This window comes from Macaca fascicularis, chromosome 1 (genome assembly GCF_037993035.2).
Source record: "Macaca fascicularis isolate 582-1 chromosome 1, T2T-MFA8v1.1".
Lineage (NCBI taxonomy): Eukaryota > Metazoa > Chordata > Mammalia > Primates > Cercopithecidae > Macaca > Macaca fascicularis.
In genome coordinates, this window is record NC_088375.1 from 60,328,207 (window position 1) to 60,356,047 (window position 27,841).

General features: G+C 48.5%; 2 protein-coding genes across 31 annotated transcripts in view; one reads left to right on the plus strand and one right to left on the minus strand.

The window, feature by feature from the left end:
- The window catches only part of PPP1R12B (protein phosphatase 1 regulatory subunit 12B), a 241,358-nt gene extending 228,648 nt beyond the window's left edge, over positions 1-12,710 (plus strand). For 7 of the 20 annotated variants that reach the window (XR_012431518.1, XR_012431519.1, XR_012431525.1 and 4 more), the window contains one exon: positions 816-8,624. Coding sequence is in view for 9 of the 20 variants with exons in the window: in XM_005540443.5 (XP_005540500.3) it covers positions 816-902 (87 nt within the window). In the remaining 11 variants the exon portion in view is untranslated. Of the gene's footprint in view, positions 1-815; positions 8,625-11,840 lie in introns of those variants that run through there. The other 13 variants (XR_012431520.1, XR_012431521.1, XM_005540442.5 and 10 more) reach the window with 4 other exon arrangements.
- The window catches only part of SYT2 (synaptotagmin 2), a 120,278-nt gene continuing 103,025 nt past the window's right edge, over positions 10,589-27,841 (minus strand). For 6 of the 11 annotated variants that reach the window (XM_074033100.1, XM_074033105.1, XM_074033104.1 and 3 more), the window contains 8 exons: positions 25,493-25,687; positions 24,341-24,507; positions 22,893-23,012; positions 22,269-22,436; positions 21,780-21,947; positions 20,274-20,391; positions 19,149-19,282; positions 10,589-16,888 (listed from right to left, as the gene is read on the minus strand). In XM_074033100.1, the coding sequence (XP_073889201.1) occupies positions 16,682-16,888; positions 19,149-19,282; positions 20,274-20,391; positions 21,780-21,947; positions 22,269-22,436; positions 22,893-23,012; positions 24,341-24,507; positions 25,493-25,670 (1,260 nt within the window). In that variant the 5' untranslated portion in view covers positions 25,671-25,687 and the 3' untranslated portion in view covers positions 10,589-16,681. Of the gene's footprint in view, positions 16,889-19,148; positions 19,283-20,273; positions 20,392-21,779; positions 21,948-22,268; positions 22,437-22,892; positions 23,022-23,413; positions 24,508-25,492; positions 25,688-27,841 lie in introns of all 11 variants that reach the window. The other 5 variants (XM_045395076.3, XM_065539691.2, XM_045395077.3 and 2 more) reach the window with 2 other exon arrangements.

Here is a 27,841-nt window from a genome sequence, read left to right on the forward strand (position 1 = left end):
GTAATGTTCCAAGATGGCAGAACTGATAAGATTGAGTTTCTACTCCCTCCCCTGCCTGACAAGCATCTATTTCTGTGAATTACAATGCCCTAAAACTGCTGATAAGGCCTCTGGGTATCCTTTGGTGACTGTCAGTGGGGAGCTTTGGCAAGGATTAAATACATGCCTAGTGTTCACTGTGCCTGACAGCTCTGTGACTGTAAGTTTTCTGAGTTTTAATGATTGAAAGTGGATATGTATAGTATGGCCAGTGAGAATTTGGAGGATTATTCACTGAAGGCACCAAGTGGAGGACCCTTTGTGCATATGGCAGGAAAGCTGAGTGCTGCCTCTGTGGCCTTTGCTCTTGTTTTTGATGAGATGTGAAGCAGTATCCTCCTTTAACTCTTCTAGTTGACCACCACCCCCTTTCTGAATTCTTTCCCTATGTCCTCACTAGCCCATTTTGGCTCTCTCCCCAATTTCTTTAGACTAGGGATGAGTTTAAGGGCAGGAGAAATTGAAAGTGGTTACTGATTCAATAGAATGAAAGGATATACAGTGTGAAATGTGAGGTCTGCCTATGAAGAAATAAGATATTACTGCTAAATATGCCAGCTCAAAAGATGGAGGGGCTATAATCTCCCTGAAGATTAACAATACCAACTCAATAAATAGGAAGATTGAAAGGAATTTTATCCCTGGGACAAGGGACCATGAGACACATTGTCTCAAAAGGCCCTGATCACCAGGTTGGCCTGGCCTGGTCAGGGAGGGCAAAGGAGGATCCTGCCAGGCTCTAACTCACCTTTCCCTTTCCCTCTGTCACCCTACAGGTGTTAACAGAACTGAAATCCGACAACCAGAGGCTGAAAGATGAAAATGGTGCCCTCATCAGAGTCATCAGCAAACTGTCCAAATAGGCTAGGCTCCAGATTTATGAGGAAACAAAGGGACAGTATTTGCTGCCCCCACCCCTCTTTTCCAGTCCTTGCCTTCCAACCAAAAGAAATGGATGTTTTGGTGGAAGGACACTTCTTTCTAACACCCTCTTCAGTCACCTCTATACACTTTACATTTTCTCTGCACTTTCAATGCCCTGTTCTTCCAAAACCCCTATCCCAAGTTTTATGACAGTTTCAATTGAAGCATGATTGTGATAATTCGAGCCATCTGGAGAATGCTCTGGGGAGTACACTAGGCTCAGCTGTGGACCCCTCAACTTCCTGCTGCTCAGCTACTTTGTCCACATTGGATTTGGTCCAAACATGTAAGGCTTCTACCCAAATCAGTATCCTTCAGCTTTTTACATTGACCCAGTGTCCTCTGATATAGGTGAGTCTTGTGGTAGCCACTCCAGGATCCTGATTGGGGTGCCAAGAGAAACAGCAGGATGTTGAATTGATCATCAGATGGCCTCCAGAGCTGTTAGCATCCAAGGTGACAGTGACTGCATTGAGGTGCTCTATTCTTCTTCACCTCTCAGGAACTTTTATTTTTTCTATCAACACCCAGTAATCTCCCTAACTAGTTTTAACCTTTATTCCTCCCTCATACCTAGCCCTTTCCTCAAGGCTCAAATGGCCCTGGCTTCATTTATTCCTTTCCTTTCTATCCTTTTATTTTTTTCCCTCCCCCACCCCCTCACTCAATGGTATAAAAGCTAGGACAGAGCACCTGACCTCAGTTGTCTTTGGCCGTTGTGGGGAATCATTATTCTGGAGACAAGAAAATCATCACTCTGGTGCCTTGGTGGCAGCACCACTGCCCTGAAAGCTAGACTATGGCATAAGTGTCAGCTCATTGTTTTCATCTCCCACTTTCCCCTTCAAAGTGATTTTCTTTATAAGAAAATCTGGCTCTGAATACCCCATTCTGCCTCACTTCCTTGACCTTGTTTTCCTCTCTTCGCTCTGACACCTGCTTCTAATGAGAAATGAAGTCAGTGCAGGGAGGAATGAGAGGTGGGGAGGGGAGATTGTTGGGAGATGGACTAGGAAGTGGAAGCAGGCTGGAAAGACACATATGGTGAAGGTCAAGTATCTGAGGCCACTTGCAACATTGTGGCAAAGAAGGTAGAAGATAGCAGCCCACTGGACTGTGAGAATAGTGGTGAATTTGATTATTTCCAGTGGTTAGATTTAGCGGAGAGATTTACTTTCTTGGAAATTAATAGGGAAATGGCACTTAATAGAGGTTTAATGGAATGAAGTACTTTCAACCCATTGATGAGAGTCATGGAAGTTTAGAGTGGCAAGGCCCAGAGGTCATTAGGTCCAGCTTTCTATTATTGTGTCACAGGGACCCCTGCTACCACAGTTTTGACCCATGGGCATGGTCAGGTAGCCTCTGGTGGCTATGCATTTATTACTCAAAAGTTGGGCAACTCTAATCGAGAGAGTTTTTCCTGATATCAGCTGAAGTCTGCCTGTGGATTCTCCTTGTAGTCCAGATCTACTATCTGCAACTCTTTAACAGCTCTTCAGATATGTGCAGTGGGTGGTCTCCCCCTCAGTCTTACTTTGAGCTGCTGTTACCCTAGTCCTTTCAGTCATTCCTCATATGGCATGCTTTTCTTACCTGTCACATCTTGGCCATCCTCCTCTAGACAAAACCAGCCTTTAAAATATCATGCCCAGGCCTGGAAAGAATACTCTACACATCCAGTGCAAAATTAAACCATTAGTTCTTGATGATAACCTAGCATTAATACTTACAGTATTTTCCTTTTGTAGGAGCTTTATCCCTTGGTTCACTTGAGTGTGCAAGTCATTAAATCCTCATCATTTTAGGGTTACCAATGATATTCAGTGTTTAGAGTGGTTCATTCCCTTAACATACACTACCTCTGCCTGTTGATTCCTTTCCTGACATGACGTGTAGCTGTCCATGGCCCTCCCTCTGAAACATCACATGCTCTTTAAACTAGAAGCTGTAATTCAAGATCCCAATTCCATAACAGGAGATATGTTTCCTCTGACAAAACCCCATTTTTAGAGTATATAAAATTCTGTCTTCCATTTCCAACCATTTTTCAAGAGAAGCTGCTACTATCTTGGGACTTTGGATTATCATGGGAGTACTGTAAGTTCAGTTCTCAGGGAATGCTAAATTAGAGTAATAAGTTTTATATCTTTCACTATAAGCATTTCCTTCATTCTGGGAGAGGAAATCAACATAAGGTATTGACTTATTGATTATCCTGGAACATTTTGAATATTGGGGAAGGAAGATGATACTGCTTTCTCGAGAAAAGAAAATTGGATTATTGGGAATACATCTTGACCCTTTTCCACTCAATAGACCAGGGAAAGGGGTTACAGAGAGTCCCCTCAGATCTGTTTGTGCCTTTCAAAAGCACTGGGGGCAGATTCTCAAAACTCTTAGATTGGTGTTGCACCCCTGCCACTTCACATGGCCCTTTCATGTTAAAGCTAACTTTTCTTGCCAGAAAGTTTTCCTTGTGACAAGAAATTTGCAAGCTTTTCAATCTCAGGAATACCGGATTCTATGGCCAGGAACTCATGAAAGTAAGTGTAAACTGTCCTAGGTAATTTCAGGTACTTTCTCTTACGCATTTAATTTTATTAGATGAACTGATTTCTGGTCTATCTCCAGAAATAAAATACCATTCCTTCACAACTGTATTGTCTGGAAGCCCCATGAGGTGGTAGTTATAGGCCTTCTACTAGCCAGCAATTCTCTCTGGATACTGGCATCAGCAGGTCTCCCTTTTCTTGTGCTGCTTGGACAGGTACCTACCACTGGCCTCTTCAGTGGCCACAATCCTCAGTCCTCACCTGCTGGTTTGGACACTCATGTCCAAACAGCTCAAGCTGAATCAATAGCTGCAGACTTGGCCAACAACATGTGGCACAGGTTTATCACTTAACTTAGAGTCTTTACATGAAATATCAGAATGGGAAAGAGAATGTTCTTGGCACAACTCTGTTTTCATTAATTTGTTATTTTTCAAAAACCGAGCCACACCTTTGAAAGTAATGATTTGGCCATTCCAGAGATTCTGTGGCTAAAGTTTGTTTTTCTAGGGCTGCTGATCCCTTTCCAGATAGCTCCAGAGTGTGATGACCCCTAGCCCCATCCCAGTCTCTAGCGAAAGGGTTACGCAAATCTCAGGGTGTTGCCACTAAAGAATCTAAAGAATAGACTTGCTTTGGGCTTACTTAGTGCACTAGATTCTCTAGTGGGCCATTCTCATTTGATGTTCACTAGAACCTCCTTGTCTTCCAACTGCAGGATGTGTTTGCTTCTCTTCTGGGTTTTCTGTGGTTTCTGTGCTAGTTCCCACCCCAAGTTTAAGAAGACTTAGATTCATATATTGCTATCTGAGGCCACTAGTGAGATTTCAGATCACTGTTTTGCAACATTTTACCCATTTCCCTTCCTCAAACCATGTGCTTATTAGATGGTTCCACTCAGGAAGCAAGGAAGCTAAAACTCAACTTAATAGTCTGTGGATCCCATGAAAGTGTGTGTGAACTACTGACCATTTCTCCATTAGAGGCATTTAATTGAGCCAAAGATGATGGAAGAAGAAACTCTCAAAGGCATGTACTTTGTTAGGTGTCTGGATTTTTGGCCCCTTTGCAGCCTCTCCTAGCGACAGACAGACACTGTCTCCTCTCAGAGAAAGGCCAGTGTTTCAGTCCAGGCCACTGGTGAGTGTCGGCACCCTTGAGGTGGGCATGGAGTGAGCAGAAGAAGCCTGAAGAAGAGAGAACTATTTAAAGTGTTGCCAGTTATTCAGCTTCCAGGTGGCTTTGCACCTCCAAAGGTGCAAAAAGGAAAAAGAAAGCAGAAAGGATTCAGCATTTAAGCAAAAAGGAAAGGGAAATTCTACTCTACCGGATGAGCCACTGGTTCCACTGGAGCTTTTCAGTGAAGTAACACTGCAGGAGCCCTGATATCCTTCTCTCAGAGATATCATCAGGGGCCCTCAAACCCCATTGTTTATGCCAGCACTGACCGCACTTTAAGCACACACTTACCAATCAGAGGTGGTGCAAGTGGCCTAAATCTAGGCCCAGTTATTATTGCAGATCTTAGTCACCATACTCTGTTGCCCAGGCTGGATTGCAGTGGTGTGATCTCAGCTCACTGCAACCTCCACCTCCCAGGCTCAAGGGATCCTCTCACCTCAGCCTCCCGAGCGGCTAGGACCGCAGGTATGCACCACCATGCCCAGCTAATTTTTGTATTTTTTTATAGAGATGGGGTTTTGCCATGTTGCCTACGCTGGTCTTGAACTGCTGGTCAAGCAATCCACCTAGCTGGGCCTCCCAAAGTGATAGGATTACAGGATTAAGGCACCATGCCCAGCCCACCATACTGATTTTCAAGGCAGGGTCTAACCCCTCATAAGATGTGAGTTCTTCCAACCCAATAAGAAAGGCAGCTTTGAGGACAGAAAAAGGCAACAGAAAAAGATAAGACCCTAGAAGTCAGAACATCTGTATTCCAAGGCTACTACACCTTCTCCTTTTAGTCATGTGACTTTGGGCAGGTCACCCTCCCTGTCTGTAAAATGAGGTTGGACTGGATAATCTTTATGTGCCCTTTCCTTTTGGCTTAAAATTCTGTGATTTATTCATTCTTAGGAAGATCAGAACATTTATTGGGATTTCTGCTTCAAAAATTCTAATCTCAAATATCCAAGTCCAAAATTTTTTGTTTTCTTCTGGATTTAAACTGTTTAACATGAGCACATCAAGGTTGACTTCTCATCCTTGTTGGGAAGTGAATTTAATATTGAGGGTAATTGAATGATGTTGCAATGGCTTTCCCTCCTGATGGCTTGGTAAGAATATTAAAGCCTGCAGAGGTGGAAATTGGAGCTCATGGAGAAATGGATAGAAAGCAATTTGTTGCAGGCAGCCTTTGGACAAGTTGTTTTAATAGGAAACAGACCCGCTGCTTCATAGGTTTCCTCAACCACCTTTCCTCAGCTTTCTCAAAATGTGATCTACATTGGCTCTTCACACCCAAATAGCAGACTAATAGTTTTTCTGCTTAGCACCATCTGGTTCATTGTCTTGAACTCTGCCTTACAGCAGCAAGAAAATTTTCCTCGATAAGAACCTCAATCTTTAGTTCCATTGAGCTCCCCCTCTGGATTTTGGACTATCAGAAGTAGGAGGTTCTGATACCATTCAAGATGATCTTTCCTTCAAAGCAGGTCTGAAGAGGAGACTACCAAAGCAGTAAGTGTTTACAAACCCAGAGTCCACACAACCACATTGCATGGAACAGCACTTGGCTTTTGCAAGCCTCCTACAGGACCTGGTGTAATTGGAGTGAAAGGGCAGAGACCCTGGAAGTGGAGGTGGCTGTGTGCTGCGATGGGAAGAAGGCAGAAGGCCCAGGGGCTTTGGACATAGAGCAGGGTGGAAGCTGCAAGTACCGGGAAGGAAGAGAGTTTCACAGAACCAAAGCTTTGGCACACAGAGATGAGTTCTGTCTCACTGGTGACTTCATCCCTCAGGCTCCAGCTGAGCAGAGATTTTAATCAGCTTCCTTAATGGGTATTGACACTGCTCAGGAAGTAGTAGACCCTATCAGGGACAGCTACTGATCTCTTGTGTTCTGATTAGATTGGAAAATAGATGAACTTCAACTTCATTGTAGTCCAGGAACTGTTGGTCACAGCTATTAGAAATGAGGTGATTTCTGAGGCCTAAGAAAAAACACAGAATCTTGACCATCAGCCAGCAGCTGCATGGTAAAAGAAGATGCATTCACTTCTCCTTGGAGAGTTGGGGTTGAGGGCAAACATAGAACCCAGGTTTGGCTTACAACCCAGTGTCCCGGAAGCCCTCCTTCGGGAGAACTGTAAGTAAGAGGTGGGTGTGTCTGAAGACAATACCATTAATGAATGTTTTGGCCTTACCTAAAAAGGTTTAGCAATTTGGGGATAACTCTTGCATCTAGCTTATGTGTGTTCACATGCACATTTGCTAGCCCGGAGCTTTTAAAATGAGGTCTGGCATATACTTGATTACAAATGAGAACTCAGAAACCAATTTTATCCAAGTATATTACTAAATCCTATCTTTTGTTTTTTCCCCCTCCCTTCTAATCCCCCAAAGGACCTATTTGAGCCGTTCCCCAATTCATCTGCTTATCATTTTGGACTGTGAATCTGCCAGAGTGATATTTTCTGTTATTTCTCCTCCAAATTTTTCCCTGATGTTTCCAATAAAGATTTGCTTGGGTGGCCCCTTAAGGTGACATCAGGATGCTCTTATGTCCTTCCAGGATAAACATACACTTCACTCCTCTCCCTCTCACCTCCCTCCACATTCTTAATTCCTTGCTTTTCTCACTTGGAGCCGAGGGTGCTTTAGCGAGGTGGTTTTCCATGAATCAGCCAAGATTCCCGGAGAAGTTGGATATACCAACTACCACCACCACCACCACTGTCCCCTCTTCCCAGTTTCAAAGCTCCCTGGCTATGCTAATGTCCCCTCAGAGATGAGGTTTGACTTGTAGGCCCGTATGACTCCTCCATAGCCTGGCCAAGGAGACCATGAGTAGCCATATCTGGTTTACTCTTTGTCCTGAGACTGTTTATAGCTTAAAACAGAAGTGTGTCTTCCCAGCACAAACCTAATCAGTGTATCAGTGCATCTGGTGGCAACAGCTCAGCCCATTCAAAGAGCAAGGATTCAGGAAAGGCACACTGATGGTGGGGAGCCTCTTAAGAGCCGCTAATGTTCTCCCAAAATCAGAGTTGAGAGTCAGAGTGCCGGTCCCCTGGGCCCACTGTTCCTGAACAAGGGACACGCTAGGGCCAGAAGTAGCTTGACTCTCGCCTAATATCTGTGCCTTTGCCTGTCCTTTCTCCCATTCTACTGAAACCTGGAACCGAGTCCTGCTTGCCTTCTGATGAAGAGAGGCCACATAAAGAGAGTTTGGAGGAAAAAAGACACCAGGAGGCAGGCTGCAGAGTAGGAGAAGGTTCTGAGAGGATGCAGCAATCCAGAATACCTCCTTTTCTAGCCAGCATCCCTTGAACTTTTGAAAGGTTGTGCCTACCACTGGCTGGCACACCAGGCAATGATTTCTCTGCAGAAGGAAGGAAAGAATGTTTCACCCTTGCATCCTTCTTGGTGAAGATACAGCCTATGCTCAGTTGAGTAGTTCACACTCAAGACTTTGGCTTTATGGTTTTCCTTTCTTCTTGTCTTTGCCCTGACTTTGATCAACAGGGGTGAAAAGAATCACCCTGGTGTCTTCATGCCTCTCCCATTTTAGTGGTAGCATTTTGTGTCTTTACTCCACCCTTCACCCTATTTCCACCAAGGTTAACGCACCAGATATAACTGTTTTTCAGCTGAGTTGTATGGATTAACTTCAGTCCACTGTAAATACACCTGGGATGGGGTGGGGTTGGGGGGTGTTTAGGGAGAAGAAGCCAGACTTGCTTTGTGAACTGAATGTATTTTTATGCAATTTTGAGTGGCCTTTCAACCCTAAGATGAATGGTTTTGTTTTACTGGTTGTTATTATATAGTATTGAGTATTCTGTGTTTCAAAGTTTGGGAATAATAATATTCACATCTATATGATGCCTGTAAACACAACAGTATTTATAAATGAGTAAATAAAACTGTGTTTTAACTTTGTGACTGTCTCCACAGTTCAGAGCATGGGATTTATAGAATCTCACATCTGGGGCAGCCTCTTGTGATTTTACATCCTCTTTACCATTGGTGGGGGCCTTGCCCACCAGCCTGCTACAACTCCTGTCCACATAGAGGCCCCTTCCCCAGGGACAGCCACAGTGAGTCATGGCCACTGATAAGGGTCTCTGGTAGAATCAAGGAATTTCCTAAATGGAGTCAGGCCAAGGAGAAGCCTAGATTGGAGTTCAAAAGAACCATAAAAGAAGATATCAAGGTTCCAAGCTTCAAGTAACTAAGAGTGTGGTTAGTTCTTGGAAGACACCAGGTTTAAGTGACAAGGGTGAGGAGGCCATCCAGGTGACTACTAGCACCTGGGAAAGCTGAGGTCTAGGTGGTGATTTCCTCAGGCTCATGGAAGTCTCCTGCCACCACCCTTAGTCATCTGCTGTATACATAACAGTCTTCATGAGGTCATTGTTTAAGTCGGGAGATCCAGAACTATTCTGTAGTTCCAAACTACAAATGTAGTTAACTTGGGGGTTATTGAAGGTTAAATCTAAACTCAAAATGAAGGAGCCATGCCCAGAAAGGAGCTGTTCAGGCCCGCTGGCAGGGTTTTGTACATAGGTGGCCAGGTCTGACCCCAGGCAGCCAGGATCTGGGTCTGGTTTCTCCATCCAGCAAGCCCTGCCTCTGGCTTTGCTCAGCCTTGTGTTTCCTGCCAAGCGGAAATCCCTGGTCACTGACTTGGTGAGAGGTCAGGGAGGGAAGATTCTTTTCCCCTGCTGTCACCCAGCTGTTTGCAACCCAAGCAGCAGCAGAACAAACACACTTGATGTCATGGTTGAAGAATTCAGTCCTGTCCTGGGGCGCAAAACAGAGGCAAAGAAGCATGACCGATGCAAAGGGTTCCTAGACTGCAAATGTTTCTCTTTCTGACCCCCACTGGTTGTAGTAAGGTCTGCAGAGACAGTATCACCTAGCTGTCACGTGGTCCAGCCCTCTTCAAGGGAAAGGAGAAGGCCACAGCCTATTAGCAGAGTAAAAAGCTCACATTCTCAGCCAGGAGACCCTCAGGTGATCAATCCCGGTCCTGCTGAAAGGCTCATGCCCCTCACCCTACCCAGCCTCAGGGACTGAAGCAGCAAGACAGGATAGATGTTAAAGGATCTGGGCTCATGCTCCCTCAGGTGGGCAGCTCCCGTCCCTGGCTTGCCTTCACTGCCCCCATGCTGTTGGACCTGATGGACAAACACACATCTAGCCAATGGTGTTCCTGGAGGACAGGTGCTGGTGTAAACTGAAAACGGTAGCCGCTGGTCTATCCTGAAGGAGATGAGACAGGTGGAAGTGGGAACTGAAGAAAGAGTTTTACTCTTCCCTGGTCTTTGGGAGCAATGCTGCCCTACTCTCCCTTTCCCTAAAATTCTGAAACCCTATCCCTGGTCCCTAACACCTTTGCTTTAGAAGTTAAAGACATTTCAAGTTCTTTGCAAAGAGACAATTGAGGACTTTGTAGAAATTCTTTCTTTTCAAATTCCCATTTCCCAGGGCCAGCCTCCCTCTTGTCATTGGGGTCAGACTGTGGCTATTCCCTAAGCCCAGCTCTACTGGAAGGGAATTCAAGAATATAGTCCCCACCATCACCCCACGCAGCTTCCCAGACAATGTTCCCCAGCACCACCATGCTCCCCACAATTCCACAGGCCTGGCATGTGTCCTCAGGAGATGTGTGGGCCCCAGCACCCACGAGAGTGCCAATCTGGTCTTCCCCCAACCCCAGAAGAGAGGGGACCTCAGCCCCTTTTGGTGCTTCCCTGAAGGGAGATTCTGGGTTAGAGGCCAGAGCCTCAGGACCATCTCACCACCTTCACCCACCATACTGACCCTCACAGGCAGCTCCCACACCCTCACCCCCACCTCAGCGCAGCAAAAACAACCAGAGACACCCCCCCACCCCCAGGTTTCTTTCAGCTCATTTCTTTAATAAGGAGACGCAGCTCATTACAAAATAACAATTTGACAAGAGATCAGACAAGAACAAGAGTCCACATAAGGGAGATGGAGAGCATTGCCAAGCAGAGGTGGGGAATGGGCCGGGGGCCGGGCTGTACATGTGTCCTTCCTATGGAGACAAAGGCAGGGCTCCTGGTGGGCTGACCTGGGGGAAGCTAGGCTCTGCCAGGCCCTGATTTTGAAGTTTTCAGCCCCAGGGTTTTCAGAAAGCAACAAATCAAGTCCTTAGATGGGCAGGAGTCAGGGCAGAAAGGTCAGCATCTTTGAAGAGGCCCCACTACAGTCCTGATCGCTAAGGCAGGCAGGATGGAGGAACTCCTGGTGCCCCACGCACACTGCTCCCATCACCTCACCAGACAGACACTCTCTCAACTCCTGCCTCAATTTCTGTCTCTGCTGTGGGTGTGGAGAGTGGGAGGGCCCCAGAGAGAGCTGGAGGAAGCAAGACATGTCTTCACTCGTCCAAACACCTGATTCCAGCCTGCTCTGAAATGGTCCCCTCCACCTTCCTCACTCTTTCATGTCCCAGCACAAAAGTCCCTGGGACTTCTTTGTGCTCATGTGTTGTGGTTTGTGCAGGGCAAGCCTGCCTCGCCACCTCTGGCCTCATCGAATGTGCCCTGCCTGATTACCCTCCCATTCTCTCCATCCTTCCTCATACTCGTCCCAGTTGTCAGGCCTGAGGCATCCTGGACCCTTCCCATGCAGTACTGCCCTCAGGTGCCCATGGGGCCAGGGGCGGCAGGCAGGGGGGCTACCTGTCCGTCTCAGTTCAACAGGATGACCTGAGGCCTCGGAAGCCCCCAGGCCCCTCTACTCGCCTCTCTGCTACTTGGTGCAATTGACTGGGGCTTCACTGGGGAGCAGGTGTGAAGGTCAGCGGGCTTAGTCCACACCTGCTCTGCCTGAGCCTCTGAGCCTCCCTCACAGCTGGACCTGCCCACCCCACTCTCAGGGGAGCCCTGGTAGCCCTGAGGTCGCCCTGCTATTGGGCTGCTTTCTGTCAGACTGCAGGAGGACACATGAGAAAAGAGCATCAGCCCCTGTATTCACCAGCCTCTCCCTGAGTCCCTCCTCCATCACCACCCACGACCCTCACACCACAGAGGTGAGTAAGCAGGGATGGTTCTGTCATCCCTGACTGAGCCCCTGGTTGAGCCACTGACTGGCTGCTCCTGAAAATCCTGGTTGCCTCCACAGGGACCCCAGGAAAGGTATCCAGAACCATGGAGTCCCACTGCTGCTTGCTCCTCGCCCAGCATAGAGATGGAGCTGAACTGTGAACCCAGGCCGAGGAAGCCAGCTCAGGCAGGGCCATCATGGGCATCGCCTAAGGCCCCACCGGAAGCCCTGGACACCATCCATTCTCATGACACAGGATTGAGGGAGCAGGAGGGGGTGACAACAGGTGAGCCCTTCACAAGTGTTCTGTGGGGAGCCAGTTGGAGGGACACGGGGGCTCCTGGGAGGAGCCAAGGGAGGCCAAGTCTCCAGCAGGAGGTCCCCTTTATGGCTTTTCAGTGAATTCAGACAGTGGGAGGAAGGGGCACACCACACACATACACAGAACACGGAAGCTACTGGGATACCAGATACCAGGCTGGACACTGCACCAGGCCCCAAGGGTTGGCTCTGCAGACAGATGTGCAGCAAACAGGCCTTCAGGGCGACCTCCAGCATCTCCCGAGGAAGGGCTGGACTGGGGCAGGCACCGACTCCCGCCCACTGATGACTCCCATGGGGAGGTTTCCCGATGGGAGGAGGCAGGGGTGGGGCTGGGGGACAAAGACTTTACACAACATAAAATCAAAGGAGCAGCCTCAACCAGTTCTGTAAAATGGGTCTGAGGTTGGGGATCAAGGGGACTCTCAGCATTGCCATGCGGCTATTTACAGAAAGTTATAGACATGCATCTTGATTAAACAAGATTCTGTTCATATGTTTCTAGGTAATTATCTTCTTTTATATATAATTAAATATACATGGATGGGGGCAGATGAGGCTCAAATGGCTTCAGAAGGTTCTTATTTTGTTGTTGCTTAAAAAATAAAGTAATTCATGTGTCTTCAAGTCACAGTGTCCCCTTCTCAATATTGCAGTTCAAAAAACTGGTTAAGTCAAATCCTTGGGGTTCCTGGCCCCCTGGGACCAAAGGGAGAGGGAAAAATCATAGGGCAGGGTTCCCAGACACAATGCAGGATGGCCAGTTACATTTGAATTTCAGATAAACAACGAATTATTTTTTAGTATAATATGTCCCAACTATTGCCTAGGACATACTTACACTTAAAAATTGTTTGTTGTTGAACTGAAATTCAAATGTAACTGGGCATCCATATTTTTATTTGGCAACCACAGAATGGGGCTCTGGGCCACCAGGATCTTGGGACTCCTCCCTGCCTGCCACCACCCAGGGCTCCGAGAAAGGGCCCCAAACAGCTTTAAGTGGGAGGGGCAGAGGAAAGGGAAGGGAAGAGGCAGAGCAGAGGATATGAGGGCAGTTCCTGGCTCAGTCTCTTTGTACCTTTGAGTGGGAGGGAATGCCCTCAGGAACAGGCATTTTCTCTATGAGGTTGGGTGAGACCCAGGACTCAGATGCCTTATGAATTAACCTAGGACATTAAGGGAACATGGAAACTGTCACTCCCCAAACCCAGGGAGGTTCATCAACCTCTTTGCTATCACCCCCCCTTACCCCCCCACCCCACTGCATGGAGGCAGGTTTATAAGAGAGCTGCTTTTACCCACAGGAGGGCTGTAGCGACCCCTCTTCTCCCTCTCGCTGAAGCCTTGGGCCAGCAAAATCATCCCATACTGATTCCGCAGAGACACAAGTTACATATGCTTTCCTAGGAAGAAAGATCAGGATCTGAGACTGTGGCCTAATCCCTGCTGTCTCATCCTCCAGCTGAGGGACTCCAGGAAAGTCACTTCTCATTCATGCCGAGCACCTGCCTACTGTCTGGGATTGCCCCAGCATTCCTTACCCAGCCTTCCCCAGGCCTCAGCTTCCACTTCCAAAGTCCAAAAACCTGTCTGTAGCTCTGACAGAATTAGCATCCCTTCTGGAACAATTATTCAGGGAGGAAGAAGAAAACAAGCTTTCAGACCTTATCCCAGTTTCTGGGTGGGATTAGGCTTGGATTTTCATGGTCTCAGCTTCTCTAAAAATCACCTCTATACTACTTTCCTTTCTCTGGAACAGACTTTGAGATGAAAACTTATAGCCCCAGAGGCGTCCAGAACGCCTTACTAGCCAAACACCCTAACTCTATCCTGCTTAGTGCCTACACCCCAGTACCCTGACATCCCCAGAAATAAACCTGCCCAGCAGTGAGTGTTTGGCATGATGCCCTGTGGTTTCAGCTATGTCAGTCCTTAGGTATGGAAAACACACAAGCAGAAGCATGTTCCCACCAAGCCTATGGACCAAGACAGATGCCATCCGCTAGATGGCACATCAGGACCAGCTGGGACCTGGGGAAGGCACTGCTCCCCACACCCACACTGGCTCCACACTGGTGCCAAGATTCAAAGTCACTCAGCAACCTGTCCCCACCCCTCAAGGCTGCTCACTAGCAGTGGGCTCAGAGTAATAAAATCCAGCCCTGGTCACCAGGCACATGGACACTTAGACCACCAGAGGTTCCTACCATTGCCTTTCCTCCCTGTCAAGGGAGTGCAAATCTTGGGCTTTGGAAGGGCTGAATGAAGTTCATGAATGGAAAAGAATCCCAGGTGGTAGAAGGTGAATTGGGAAAGGGCAAAGGAGTAAAGGTAGAGGGGATATTGACAAGGGGGTCTCCATGAATGAGTCTGTGGGATATGGGTGAGGAGAATGAGTCTGGGGAGAGACCCTGAGAAAGCACCAAAATCCCACAACTCTGGGGATGGGAGAAGAGTCCAGTGACTTCTGATGTCCATACCAGGAAATCCCACTCTGTGGCCACCCAGATTCTGAAAGCACCCTATTGTCCTACAACTCTCTACCATGACCACACCTTTGGTCCCAAGGACCACAGTTCATAATCCTGATCAGAGTCTTACCTTCCCATCGTTAAGTACACACACACACACACACACCAGTAAAAATATAACTTCCCATGTACCACTAACAAGACAAAGAAGGATCTCCGAGAGACAGGGAGGCTTCCCAGTCTGTTTCTGGTGGGGGTATTCCCTCATTTCCCCCACTCCTTCATCCAAAACACAAAGCAAAACCAAAAGCTCCTTCTCCCTTTTTAAAATAAAATAAAAAGACACTCTGCAACTTCTTCACGCTGGATCCCCAAAGCCTGATTCCCTCCAACACTGTCCATCTGTCTCGGGTGTCTACAGGAAGCTGAAGTGGCCCAGATGGGGCAGGATAGAAATGCTGCCATTTGTACTGGGAAAGAGAGATACTCAGGCTTCTGGAGAAGCCATGAGTTTTCTGTGGTGAAAAAATGGCAAGGGCCTGAGGGCTTCATGGATGGAAGAGAGAGGCCAAAGGAAGGGAGGCAAGGAAGGATGGCCTCTGGCCACAAGGGGACCTCACTCTGTTGTCCAGGCTGAAGGTTTGGAAGAAGACTCAGTGCAAACCTGACTAACATATATATGGCTTTTATATCAGTGCTGGGGACAGAAGGTGAACAGGGAGTGGGACACAACTGAGCATGGGTAGAAACCCCAGAAGGTCTCCTCTGCTACTTATTTGGAATGGATGCCCTTTGTTTCTTAGTATTCATAAAGAGAAGCCCCCTAATGGTAGGACGAGTCCTCCCTATAGGTCTCCCTGGGCCACTCCAGCTACCTATCAGCACTCCAGCATGGAGGGCAGAAGGCCAAGGAAGCAAGGAGTGGGAGTCTGGGGGGAATTCCAGTGTTCCCCTATATCTCCACCCAGGAAATCTCAGCCATCTGTCCCCCATCCTCTTCTTACCACCCCCTTCTTACCTGGACCTCAGGGGAACTAAGAATATTTAAACTTTCCTTTTAAAGTTCTCTGGCTCTGCACAGATAACGTGTCTTCAGACAGTGTTGCTCCACTTAAAAGAGAAACAGAAGCAAAAGCACAGTGGGGAATAAATGCAAATGAACTGGGCTGCTTATATTCTGGAAAGGGAGAAAGCATCTGTGTTTCCCACTGGATGGGGTGACGATCCAGGAGTTTAATTTTGGTCTTTCTGGTAATAGGACTTCTGTTTCTTCATAGTTTGATATTTATTGTCAATAAGAGTGAGATTTTGGGACTGAGAGTCCCTGTTAGAGTCTGACCCAACTAGTGAATAGCTCATATCCATGAATGTCCCCGGAACCACACTTCTGGGGAAACCATGACTGGCAGGAGGAAGTCTTTGATGGCATCGTTTGGTCCTAGTTCTGAACACATCCAGTCTTCACAACTTGCTGCCTCCCAAATAGCCACCAAGAAGAGTATGAAAGCCCCAGCATCTGAACAGGATCCTGAGACTTTGCCATAGATGAGAGAAGATCTCCCACTTAGTGGACTTCTTCATGTCAGGGTCCCCGAAGAGCCTTCTTTTCCCACACAACTTTACTGTCCATGGCTCATTCCAGGAATGAAGAGAGATGCTCAAAGACACACACACACCACACACCACACACCACACACGACACACACACGGATCATTAGCCACTGTGATGCCTTCCCTGTCAGGAAGCAGGATGTGCTGCCATTTTGTTGGTCCAAAAGGCTAAAAAACAGGAAGTGCTGCAAGCTTGCGCCAGTAGAGGACCTCGCTTGGGGTGAGGCAGATGTGAAGCTTTGAAAGAGTCGGGGGAACTGTGATGGCATGCAGCAAGGGCAGCTCCTGGGACCATGAACAGAGCCAGGCTTCTCTTTCACCTCTTAGGGGACTCTCCTCACACAGCCATCAAAGGGAAGTTGGTCTTTAAAAAGAGAAAACAAGGAAAAACAAGGACACAACCACCAACAAATGAAAGAAAAAAGAAAACCTCTAAGGTTGCATAACTGAGGTATTGATAGCTCTGGATCTTGTCAGTGTCCGTGAAAGGTGTGGGGTCCCAGCCGCTGCTGTCTACTTGTTCTTGCCCAGGAGTGCATCCACCTCCTCCTCAGGCTTGAGCGAGTGCCACTGGGCGATGGGCCTCCGGGGGTTGGCCAACATGTCAGACCAGTGCCGCAGCTCTGTGCCTGTGGCGTTGCTGCCCACAAAGATCTTGCCTATGGCTTCGTTCTTGCCCAGCTTGTCGTAGTCCAGCACGGTGACCACTACCTGGACTTTCTGCAAGGAAGACAAAGGAGGGAGGGAGTTGGCAGACAGAGACGTGGGATCCCATGACCAAATTTATCCTCCATCAACCTCTACTCCAAATGATTGGGAAGGAAAGGCCTCCTGAGGCTCCTTGGTTTCATCTGTGCTCCAGTGAAGACTGAATTGACATGGAAGCAGAGGCCACGCCTTTGGCAGCCTTTGTTTCTACCACTGGGCATTTATTGAGGGTGTACTGTGCTCTAGACACTGTTAAGCACTTGTAGGGGGAGAAGAGGGAAGGAAAAATGAAAAGATGAATTTCACCTCAATGAGATCAGCAGACATGTAACTGAAAACTTACAACATGAAGTGATAAAGGTTATGCTAGAGAGATAGGCACAAGGTACTGTGGAAACTCAGAGGAGGTGACAGTCCTGCTAGGGCCAATCAGAAAAGGCTTCACAGAAGAGGTGACTGGGACATGAAGTCTGAGAATTTCTCTAGGAGGACAAAAGAAGGAAGAGGATTCCAGGAAAACAGATTATCTTGCGTAGAGGCATAGAGACCTGAGAGTACATTTGGCATCTGAGAAACATTAGATAATCAGTCATTGAGGTACAGGGTGAGAAGCAGTGGGGCAGGAAATGAGGCTGGTAGAGTAGGTTGGGGTCAGCTGAGGAGTTTGCATTTTGTCTTTCAGGCAAGCAGTAGGGGACTCCTGACGACTTTAAGTAAAGGAGTGTGGTGGACATTTGAGAGAGAGAGCCCTGGCATTGAGGTGGAAGATTCACTCAAGGAGGAGTGGGCCTGATGGCAGGGAAGAGACCCGTCGGAGAATGCTGGAGGGTCTAGGAGGATGGATCCCAAATACCTGAACCAAGGCAGGCACAATGGGGATGGGAAGTCAAAACCAGGTTGGAGGGGTATTTAGAGAGACAATCAAGAGGACTTGATGATCAGCTGGATTTGCTGAATGGTTGATGCCTTTTTCTCCTGTGACTCCAGCCAATTCAGATTCATCCTTCAGGACCAAGCTTTCTCTGGGAAGCCTCACTACAGTCCTCCACTTCATGGACATTGAAGCTGTCGTCTCATTGTGCTTTACTAGACTGTTTACTGGTGCCCTCCTGCTGTGAGGTCCTTGACAGCAAGGACCGTGTCGATTACACACTTATTTCCTCATCCCCTAGCAAGTGCCTAGCACTTAGGAAATGCTCAGTAAAGTATGTTGGATAAATGAGAAAGGAAAAAGGAAACAGTCAGTCTAAGGTGATGTCCAGGTTTCTGACTTGGGCCACTGGGTAGATGAGGGACTCTGGGGTCATTCATTGAAAACAGAATTCAGATGAAACAGGCTTGGCTGGGAAGAGGTAGGGAGAAGAACATTACATTGGTTTTAGAAATGTTGAATTTGAGATGCCTGGGTCAGGATGCTCTAGATGTAAAATTCTCTGTAATGAGGACTTCTCTTGGATTAACGTTATCACTGAGCTGCCCAATGTTCCCTTGAAGTATTCCATCAATAACATCATACACATCTCCATAGATGACAGTACCAACTCTGAAGATTCTCTTGCACCCTTGCCCCCAGCCCTCCTATGGGGAGGAGAGGGGGTGGGATCAGTTTACTACAAAGAAGGAGAGACCAAGACTCCATGATAATCGACCACTCTGCAAGCCCCCAGCTGAGCCTGACTCCCCGCCCAAATGGGTGGGTCGGCCTCTTGTCCTACCATATCCAGATCCCACTCATACCCGGAAATGGTAAAAACCAGACCTCATCTCCAATATTTACAGAGCTTGCTGGTGAGAAGGAAGGAAGAGTGGAGAAGGCTGGAAGGGTGGCGGGAAAGAGGAGAGGAAGCAAATCAGAGGAGTAGATGGAAAGGACCTAGAGAGCAGTAGAAGTGGGGCAGGGATGACCAAGACAGGATGTGGCTAGAGAGGATGGAGGTGGCAGCGGCCAGTCCCACCCTCTCAGCCAGCTCCCAACACCTCTGGCACCTTTGCTACACCCCCATACACCTGTGCGCATGACCATGGTCCTGCAAGTCCTAAAGGAATGATTTGCAGAATTTTTTGAATTAGTTCATGTTTATCTCATCAGAAAAGGGGGATCCCTGAAGCACTTGGGAAGGAGATCCCACCTAGGCACCATTAGACCTCGAGCCTTCCCCCACCAAGAAAGGCTATTCCGTGGTCTCTGGATGAGTTCCCGCTCTTCAACCTCCCCATACATATTTGCCTCCCCAAACCCTGCTCCATGCCTAGGACCCCAGGGCTCCAGCACCTGAATCTGCTCGAAGGGGATCTCAAAGCTGAAGGACTCGTTGAAGTATGGGTTCAGGGTCTTCTTCTTCACGGTTGTCTTCTTCTTCTTGAGCCGCTTGCCATTCTGCATCAGGTGGATCTTCACATAGGGGTCTGCGGAGGGAGAATCCCAACCCCAGAGAGGTTCCCCTTAGCCCCCAGCCCTCCTGCCGAATGTACCAAGGCCTGCCCAGAGCATCGGTCAAGATGGGGTCTTCATTCCGCTGAGACCAGGCCCTCAGAAAGCCCCAAGTCATGCCATCCAGTTCAAAGGTGGCAAAAGACTTCACCTCAAGGACCAACTCTGACCAGTTGGTTGTGGCTTCCTGAAGCATTGGGTGGGGGGCATTTCTGAATCTAAGGCCTTGTGAGAAAGGGTATGGGGATTCATCTGTGATCCTGTGCTGGGGAGGGGGTGGGGAGTGCTAAAGTCAGGACACACATCTGCTGGGTCATGATCCCAGTCCAATCCTCCTAATCTTGCAGACGAGAAACTGAGGCCAAAGAACAGAAATGACCTGCCCTAGGTCACACAGCAGGTCAGTGACAGAGCCAGAGCTGGCATTGAAACATGCCGGTTGGAGCCCATGCCCAGGGCTGATTCTCTGGGAAGGCGGCTGAAGCAGCAGGCTTCATTCTCCAGAGCCCTGTGCCATGGCCAGCCCCATTCACTGCCAGGTAAATGTGATATTCAGAGCATCTTCCACCCCTTTCCCTCACCCTCCCCTTTCCAAGGCAGAGCCAGCAGAGCCTACAGCTTCTTCTGGAAACATGTCCCGATTGTGGTATCACGTTTTAGGCGAAGCCCTGCCCATTTCCCTGGGAGAAGTAAAATCGTAAGTCATGAACTTATCTGGGGATGAAATTTCTCTGATCCTTTTCTCTGTAGCCCACAGTGCAAGGCCAGAGAGCACTGGGAAGGCAGTTCTGACGGGGACAAGGGGCCCTTGGAGAAAAGGAGGGGCTGGGAAGCCAAGGCTCCACCGCTCCTCGAGGAGACATCTCAGTCCCAGGGCAGCAAACTGTTCCTGTTCACTGGAGTGTGCAAACTCTGCTAACTGGCTCGCTGGTGCCACCCAATGGCAGCCAGAAGCTCTCCACATACCTGAAAGGCCGCCCACATCCATCTTCTTGAGGTTCTTGGCCTCCAGGATGCAGACAGTGAGCTTCCCAGCCGTGGGCACATAGCGCAGGGAGGTACAGATGTCGCCCAGCTTCTCTGGCTATCCGGGGGAAAAGCAGGACTTGGGTCATCTCAGCCATCCTAGTGCCTCTCTCATGGCTGGCCTCTTTCTTGCCAAAATTAGCAAGGCAGTGACGTGTCCCTGCCTCCCTCATCACCAGTCCCCATATATGTGATGGCTGAGAAGGTCTTCCAGCATCTGATCTTGGGGCCCCCTGATGCAGTGCAACAAAGTCCCTGAAAGTGACAGGTTGGGACCTCAGGAGCCATGGGCTGAGGATGAGGGGGGTAGAGGACAGCTGTGGATCCCTGGGTGGATCTGAGATCTGGGAGGTTGGCAGTATATTTGGGTTCCTACCCCAGGCTCTGGTAAGGTGGAAAGGGGTGCAAGAAGCCCAGGGGTTAGCCACATGTCCACCTCCAAGGGCCCTGAGGGACTGAATGTCTCAGAAGCCTTCTTTCCCTGAACACTCCCACCCACCAAGGTCTCTCCTTGTGGACCATTCCACTTGTAGTATGATTTGTGGTTTTCGGAGCAATTTGCATCCCTTCTTTTGTTACTATCACTGCAACTCTCTCATGTAAACAAGACAAGAATTCTTCGTAACCAATGAGAAACTGAGGTTCCCAGAGGCCATGGTTTGCTCAAAGTCACACAACAATTTAGCACTGCAGGCAGGCCAAGGACCCAGGGCTCCTAATTCCTAAGGCCAACACCACACTGCAGAGTCAAAGCTGCTCAAAGTCAAAGCCACCCAGGGCAAGACTGACCACATCACACAGGTCCTGGTTCAGGTGTGCTGGACTTCCTCCCAGGCACAGGGGACAAAAAGGACAAAAGGATGTCTTAAGCTTCTCTACTCAGCCCTCCATCACTGCCTAGAGTGTGCTGGGTAGCAGGGCCCTGGCCAAAACAAATGATTGATGCCCAGAAGGAGGAATGGTTAAAATGGAGTTTTAGGTACATAGCAATTGCTCAGCAAATATTTACTGAGTGAATGGATGCTGTAGCAGTTCTGGGAGGACAAGTCCCTCTGCTGAGTATCCTTTAGAACAAACATGAGTTTCCTTATGGGTAAACTGAGGCACAGAGGCATGAATCACAGGCCTTAGGTAATAGCAGAAGCTTAGGAGTAACAATAATAATGGCGTTTGTATTTATTTGAGTACCTACCAAATACCAGTCACTGCGCTAGGCACTTTATGCAGGTAGTGAATCCTCATCTGTAAAAAAAGACTAAAGGAGGGAACCCGAGTCCAAACAGTGTAAGCAACTTGCCCAGGTTCACACAGCCAGGCAGTGTGGAGCTGGGATTCTAACCCAGGTCGCCTGCCTCCAAAGCCCATCCTATTTCCATCATGCCAAGAGGTGGAAGCCCACTTGTACATTCGTGTTTTTGCCCGACCTGGCCTCATCTCTGCTCTTACCTCCTCCTTTTCCCCGCCTTGCAGGTCTCTCCACTCCTCAATGGGCTGGCCGAGGTCCACTGTGTTCATAGGCACCTTTACCTCTCCAATGATGTCATGTTTGGAGAAGCGGTCAAAGTCATAGATGGCCATCACCAGAGTTTTGCCCCCGAGCTCCTGGTATGGCACCTGCAGGGCACAAGCAGAATCAGAGGGGGCCGGAGCGATTCACACACCTCCAGGGGTGCTATGGGCAGAGGCCTCTATTCCAGCCCACAGGGTCCCAGTTAGTGTGCGGAGACAGAGAAAGACCCAGGGCTTTTGGGGAGCAGAGTGTGAGGGTGGGGTGGGAGGGATCCCCATCCTCCAAAGAGGCCAGGGGGGCCCTGCAGTCCAGGCTGCCATTGTTCCAGGCTGAGCAATGGCTAAAGGCCAAGGAAAGGTCTGTAGAACTCAGCGGAGAATTGGGATCAGGGAGGGAGCTGGAGTCACCCTTCCAGCCCTCAGCACCTTGAAGGTGAAGGTTTCATTGAAGGCAGGGTTCAGTGTCTTCCGATGGACTTTGGTCTCATATTTCTTCTTCTTGTCAGGAAGGAGGAAGACTTTGACATAAGGGTCTGAGGTGCCTCCCATGTCCAGGGCAGGCAGTTCAGCAGCCTGCAGAACGCCCACAGTAAGCTGTGGAGAGAGAGGGGAGAAGGGGCCTGAGTCTCAGGACAGTTCCAATACCACAACTGGCCCCAGACCCAGTTCCTACCAATTCCTTCCCAGAGGAGGCAGTTGGGGCAGGGGAATGAGGGGAGGCAGGCTGGTGCTAGAGAGGAAAATTGGTCTCCATTTCCACCCCAAGGAATTTGGAATGGCATTTAGGGAACCTGAAGTTGAAAGAGAAATTGCTTTGCCCAAGGTTGGTGGGCAGGTTAATAGCATAATCAACTTGGAACCTTTCGCAAAGCAGGCTGGTGGCCAAGCCAGCATCAATGTCCAGAGCTATAGGCCCTGCCGTTTCCAGCCTGCCTCATTCTAAGGGAAGAGCAGCGCCCACACATCTCCGAGGGAGCTGTTTCTATCCCCCTTCCACCCAACTCTCAGGTCTCTCCCCATTCCCCACTCTGCCCCCACAGCCCTGCATACCTGATTAGCCTGAAAATCATAGTCCAGGGAAAACTGCAGTTTGCCCAGGTTCTCTGGCTCTTTCTCCTCCTCCCCTTCACCTTCCCCCTCAGTCAGGCCTGTCTCTGCATCATCGTCATCCTGTGGGAGCTGGGGGAGAGAGGGAACAAGTTAAAAGGGGAGGACAGAGGAGCCTGGCTTGGCGCAGGGTGATGGGAAACCAGCCCCTCTGTGGTAGACCCTGACTCAGAGCTGTGTGTGGTGGGGGTAAAAGAGGGAATGTGGCCCTGCCATGGGACCCTCCTTCATGGCCCATCAGAACCCCTAGGCAGCTCCTCTACCCCCAGCCCTGTGTTTGAGACATGACTGGTTTGGGCACCACTCTCCTGCCTCTGAGGCACAGTGCGCCAAGGGACCAGGCCCCGTGCCAAGTGCTTCATAGCTTCTGGAGGCTGGGGTGGGGGTGGGATTTGCTTCCCTTGTAAGCCCTCTCCCAAACACTTTCCCCAGCTCAGGCCCCACGTATCCTGGGCAAGACATACCAGAAGTACGGTCCAGGCAGACAGGAGCAGAGTGAGCCCACAGACGTGGAGAGAGAAAGAAGAAAGTGATATAAGAGAAAATCCTGCAGCTCAAACCAGCCCCTAAAGTCACCACAGCCACTCATCAAGACCAGGAAGGGCTACACCCAAGTCATCCTGGAACCCCTCCCAACACACACTCACACACACTGCAGGTTCCTTTTGGGCCCACATACACACACATACCTGCATGTGCACAGACATATACACACACACGTGCACTCAAAGGCCATTTAGATCCCTGGCTTCTGAGATCAAGCCCTTCCCTCCATCCTCCATATGGATTCCTTGAGCAAAAGATTCCTCCTAGTCACCCCCAAACAAACATGGGGGAAAGGGAAGCACGCAGGGGCCTCTGCAAACTTAAAACAAGAAAAGGAGCTTTCTAGGCTGACCAACACCAAAAGACGGGAAAATAAATTAAATTATGATATGATTAATGATGGATTCTACTTGGCTCTGTCTTAGTGCCTCAGGGCCACTCTTCTGCCTCATTTGATTCCTGCCCCATGCCCAGTTAGATGCCTCCCATGAGATATTGTCCTTCAGTCTCTCTGGCAGGAAAACACAGGGTTACCCAATGGTGTCTTGCTGGTGGGGGGGTGTCTCTTTCCAACATTTTGTCCTAGTAGCCTCACTGGGGGGGTCAATATATTGTTCTTCACTGTCTTTCCAGGGATGAGTTCATGCTAACACAGGAATAAGGCACCCCCTCCCAGGGACCTCTAGGTAGATGGTGTTATACTAGAGATGTAACTGTGAGAGCCAAGTTTTAAGGAGGGGAGGAGGTTTGGTTGTGGAAGCCCAGGAGCTTTTGCTTACCCTTTCAGCATCAGGAAAGCCTGGGCTGAGCCCCTTCCAGTCCCCCTCACAACCAATGTGCCCTACCTGACCCCCTTTCATGTCCTTCATGTTCATGGCATTCTTCATGCCTTTGCCCTTTTCCTTTTTGTTCTTCTTCTTCTTGCAGCAGCACTTCTTGCAGATGCAGAAGCAGCAGGTGAGAAGCAGGAGCCCAGCAACCACAGCAATGGCGATCAGTGCCCAGGGTGGTACTGCCCACACAGAGAAGATCCCGGGGTCAGCAGTGCCATGTCTTGCAGCCCCTGACCCCGTAGCATTGGCAAAAATGGGTGAGGAATGTGACTGCCCTCCCACAATGCCCACACCCCACATTTTAAAAGCCACACACCCATGAGTGATTTGTATGTAAGTTGCATATACTTTGCATGCCTTTTCATTAATACCTTGCTTTTTTATTTATTATTTATTGATTGATTGATTTTGCCTACTGCCCTTGTTGGCATAGCCCGTTAGCTGAGAGGTAGCAAGTAGGTGCATGCATGGAAGAATATCAGTTTAGCTCTATTGAGTTTTACTAGTGTGATCTGTGGAGTACTGTCTCACACTGGAGAGGATGGGATGATGCTTATCAGTCCCTTGGCCTCCACCCCTTTTGCCAAGTCTTGAGAGGCGTGATGCATAGCTGGATAGGCAGGCCAAGCTCCGTAAGATTGAGTCTGGACCTAGACCACTGCTGGGCTTTGCAAAACCCAGCTGTTTGGGGATAGGTCCTGAGCTGCTCTCCGTGGTTCTGAAGTACCATCTCCCACCAGTGTGACTGCTGCCCCTTAATCTGCATCTCTGGTGTCTCCTATACAGCTTCTGCCAGAAATTCAAAAGCAGCGAGGGCTTTTATTTTCTATCTTCCAACATAAATTTCAAAGTATTATTGGCAAACTTGAAAGTGACTTCTGTTTCATAATTTTTCATTGCCTTTTGGTTTCATCTTTGGACAGTTTTATAAGAACTTTTCTTCCCCTGAGAAGTTGAAGTGCATAAACCCCCTTGTTTGCCACATTAATGGCAGACCCTACTTCCCCCTCCCTGATTCCTGCAAGGGCTCTCCAAAAACCCAGCCTGAAATCTAAGCATTAGGAAAGAGCCCAGTCAATCACATCTCAGTGGTATCCCCAACGCTTCTTCACCTCTCCCAGACTCTAGCCTTGCCCCACCCTCTCAGCCACCAGGAACACTCACAGGGAATCTTGTTGATCTCATTGAAGAACTTTTCCTTCAATTTGGCAAACATGTCCTCCTGGCTCTCCGCAGGACCCCCACTCTCGGTGGAGTTATCCACGGGTCCAATGGGCATCGTGGCGGTGGTGGTGGCAGGAGCCACAATAGGCTCCTGGTTCCTCTTGAAAATATTCCTCATGGTGGCAGAGGGAACAGCTGGGGACGAGAGGGGAAGAGGGCAGGGTGAGCATCCCGGAGGTCGTCTTCCCCTCAGAAAGCCCTGCCCAAAGGACCAGGAGAAGCTCTTTATAGATCAAAGATATTTTGTACAATATTAACAACTCTAGTAAACCAATAATAATAGACATCATCCAATTAGTACATGGTCAGTCTGGGCACCATAGCAAGACCCTGTCTTTAGAAATTTTTTTTTTTTTTTTTTTTTTTTGAGATGGAGTCTCGCTCGGTCGCCCAGGCTGGAGTGCAGTGGCCGGATCTCAGCTCACTACAAGCTCTGCCTCCTGGGTTCACGCCATTCTCCTGCCTCAGCCTCCTGAGTAGCTGGGACTACAGGCGCCCACCACCTCGCCCGGCTAGTTTTTTTTGTATTTTTTAGTAGAGACGGGGTTTCACTGTGTTAGCCAGGATGGTCTCGATCTCCTGACCTCGTGATCCACCCATCTCGGCCTCCCAAAGTGCTGGGATTACAGGCTTGAGCCACCGTGCCCGGCCAGAAATTTTTTTTTTCTTAAATTAGGCATGGTGGAGGCTGAAGTGACAGAGGATCACTTGAGTCCAGGAGTTTGAGGTTGCATGAGCTATGGGTGACTAAGGTTCTGTCTCTTAAAAAAAAAAATAGTACATATATGTGTCAGGCACTATGCAAAGCAGTTTCTGTGCATTATTCATCTAATCCAAAAAATACCCTAATGGTTTTTATTGTTTCCATTTAACAGATGGGGAAACAGGTTCAGAGAGGTTAGACGGTTTTTCCAAGGTCACTTAGCTGTCAGTTCTGAAACTGAGATTTGAACTGGTCTGCCCAACTCCAGAGCCCGTATAGCTAAATCACTCTCCTATGTCTCATTTAAATCTAACCCTCTAGGAAGGAGATAAGGTTTTACACTAAGGGCTCCTCTTTCAACCTCTCTCCTTGACTTCCAAGGATTTCCAGATACTGCTCTGCCTAGATTCTCTGCCCAGCTCCATGACGCTTGAACTCTCCTCATCCCTGACTCCAATTCCTCCTCCTGCCCTCCGAGACTCCTCAGCCCTCTGTGGTTTCTTCACCGGCTCCCTCAGTGCTCACTCAGGGTTTGTTTTGACCTCTCCTGTAGGAAGACCCACATCTCCATCTCTAGCCCTTCCTCCCCGGTCTACTCTGTAGCCCCTACTCCAGGTTCATCTCTAGCCCTTCCTCCCTGGTCTACTGTGTAGCCACTACTCCAGGTTCATCTCTAGCCCTGCCCCACATGCAGACGCACATTAGCTTTCCCGCATCAAAGATGTAATGTTTATTAATAACAGAACCCCGACCTACTGTAGACAATTTGGGGAGAGAGAGAAATCCCCCCCATAATTCTACCTTCCAAATCAACTAGCATTTGGGGCATTCTATGCTGGCATTTTTTCTGAATATGTTTTACATGTTGAGACCATACTATATATAGTTTTTTTGGAAGATTTTTTACATAAAATTTCATAAGCCTTTTCCTGTATTGTTTTTTATTATTAAATAGTTACATAATATCCTACTACATGGTAACACCATAATTTGCTTAGCCATTCCACTATTAGATTAGGCAGTTTTCAACCTTTTGCTAGTAAAACACTGAGCATAAATGTTGGTCTTCATTTAAGGCAATGTTCCTAACGAGCTTCCAAACTCTACCCCCCACAATTCTGTCCTCTCCTCCAAGCTCGGGGCTACGCACTCATTTCTCAACTGAAAGTCCCATGAGGGCAGATCCTGTGTTGGCAACAGCACCCCTCGTGCCAAGCACACAGTGGGCACTCGGGGGATATTTGTTGACTGAGCTCCTCTGAAAGAACATAGCAGCATACACCCACAGGTATTCCAGGATGCAAGAATAAACAGCACAACTCCCTGAAGCATCCGTTTTACTGAATGGCAATTTACAGTATTTTAAAATTAAAACAAGCTGGAAATACAGGGTAGGATGCATACAGCACAAGAATTTAAAGAAAAAATGTGAGACTTTTCTCATTGCATGTAAGGGATGAGTTAACTCTCCTCTGGACTCAGGGTTCTTCTGAAGGAACGTTTTAGGAGCTCTTAAGTTCTGTCCCTTCCTTTAAAAACCTGCTGAGATCCCCTCCCCAGCCCTAGAGACTGCTCCAGCCCTAAGT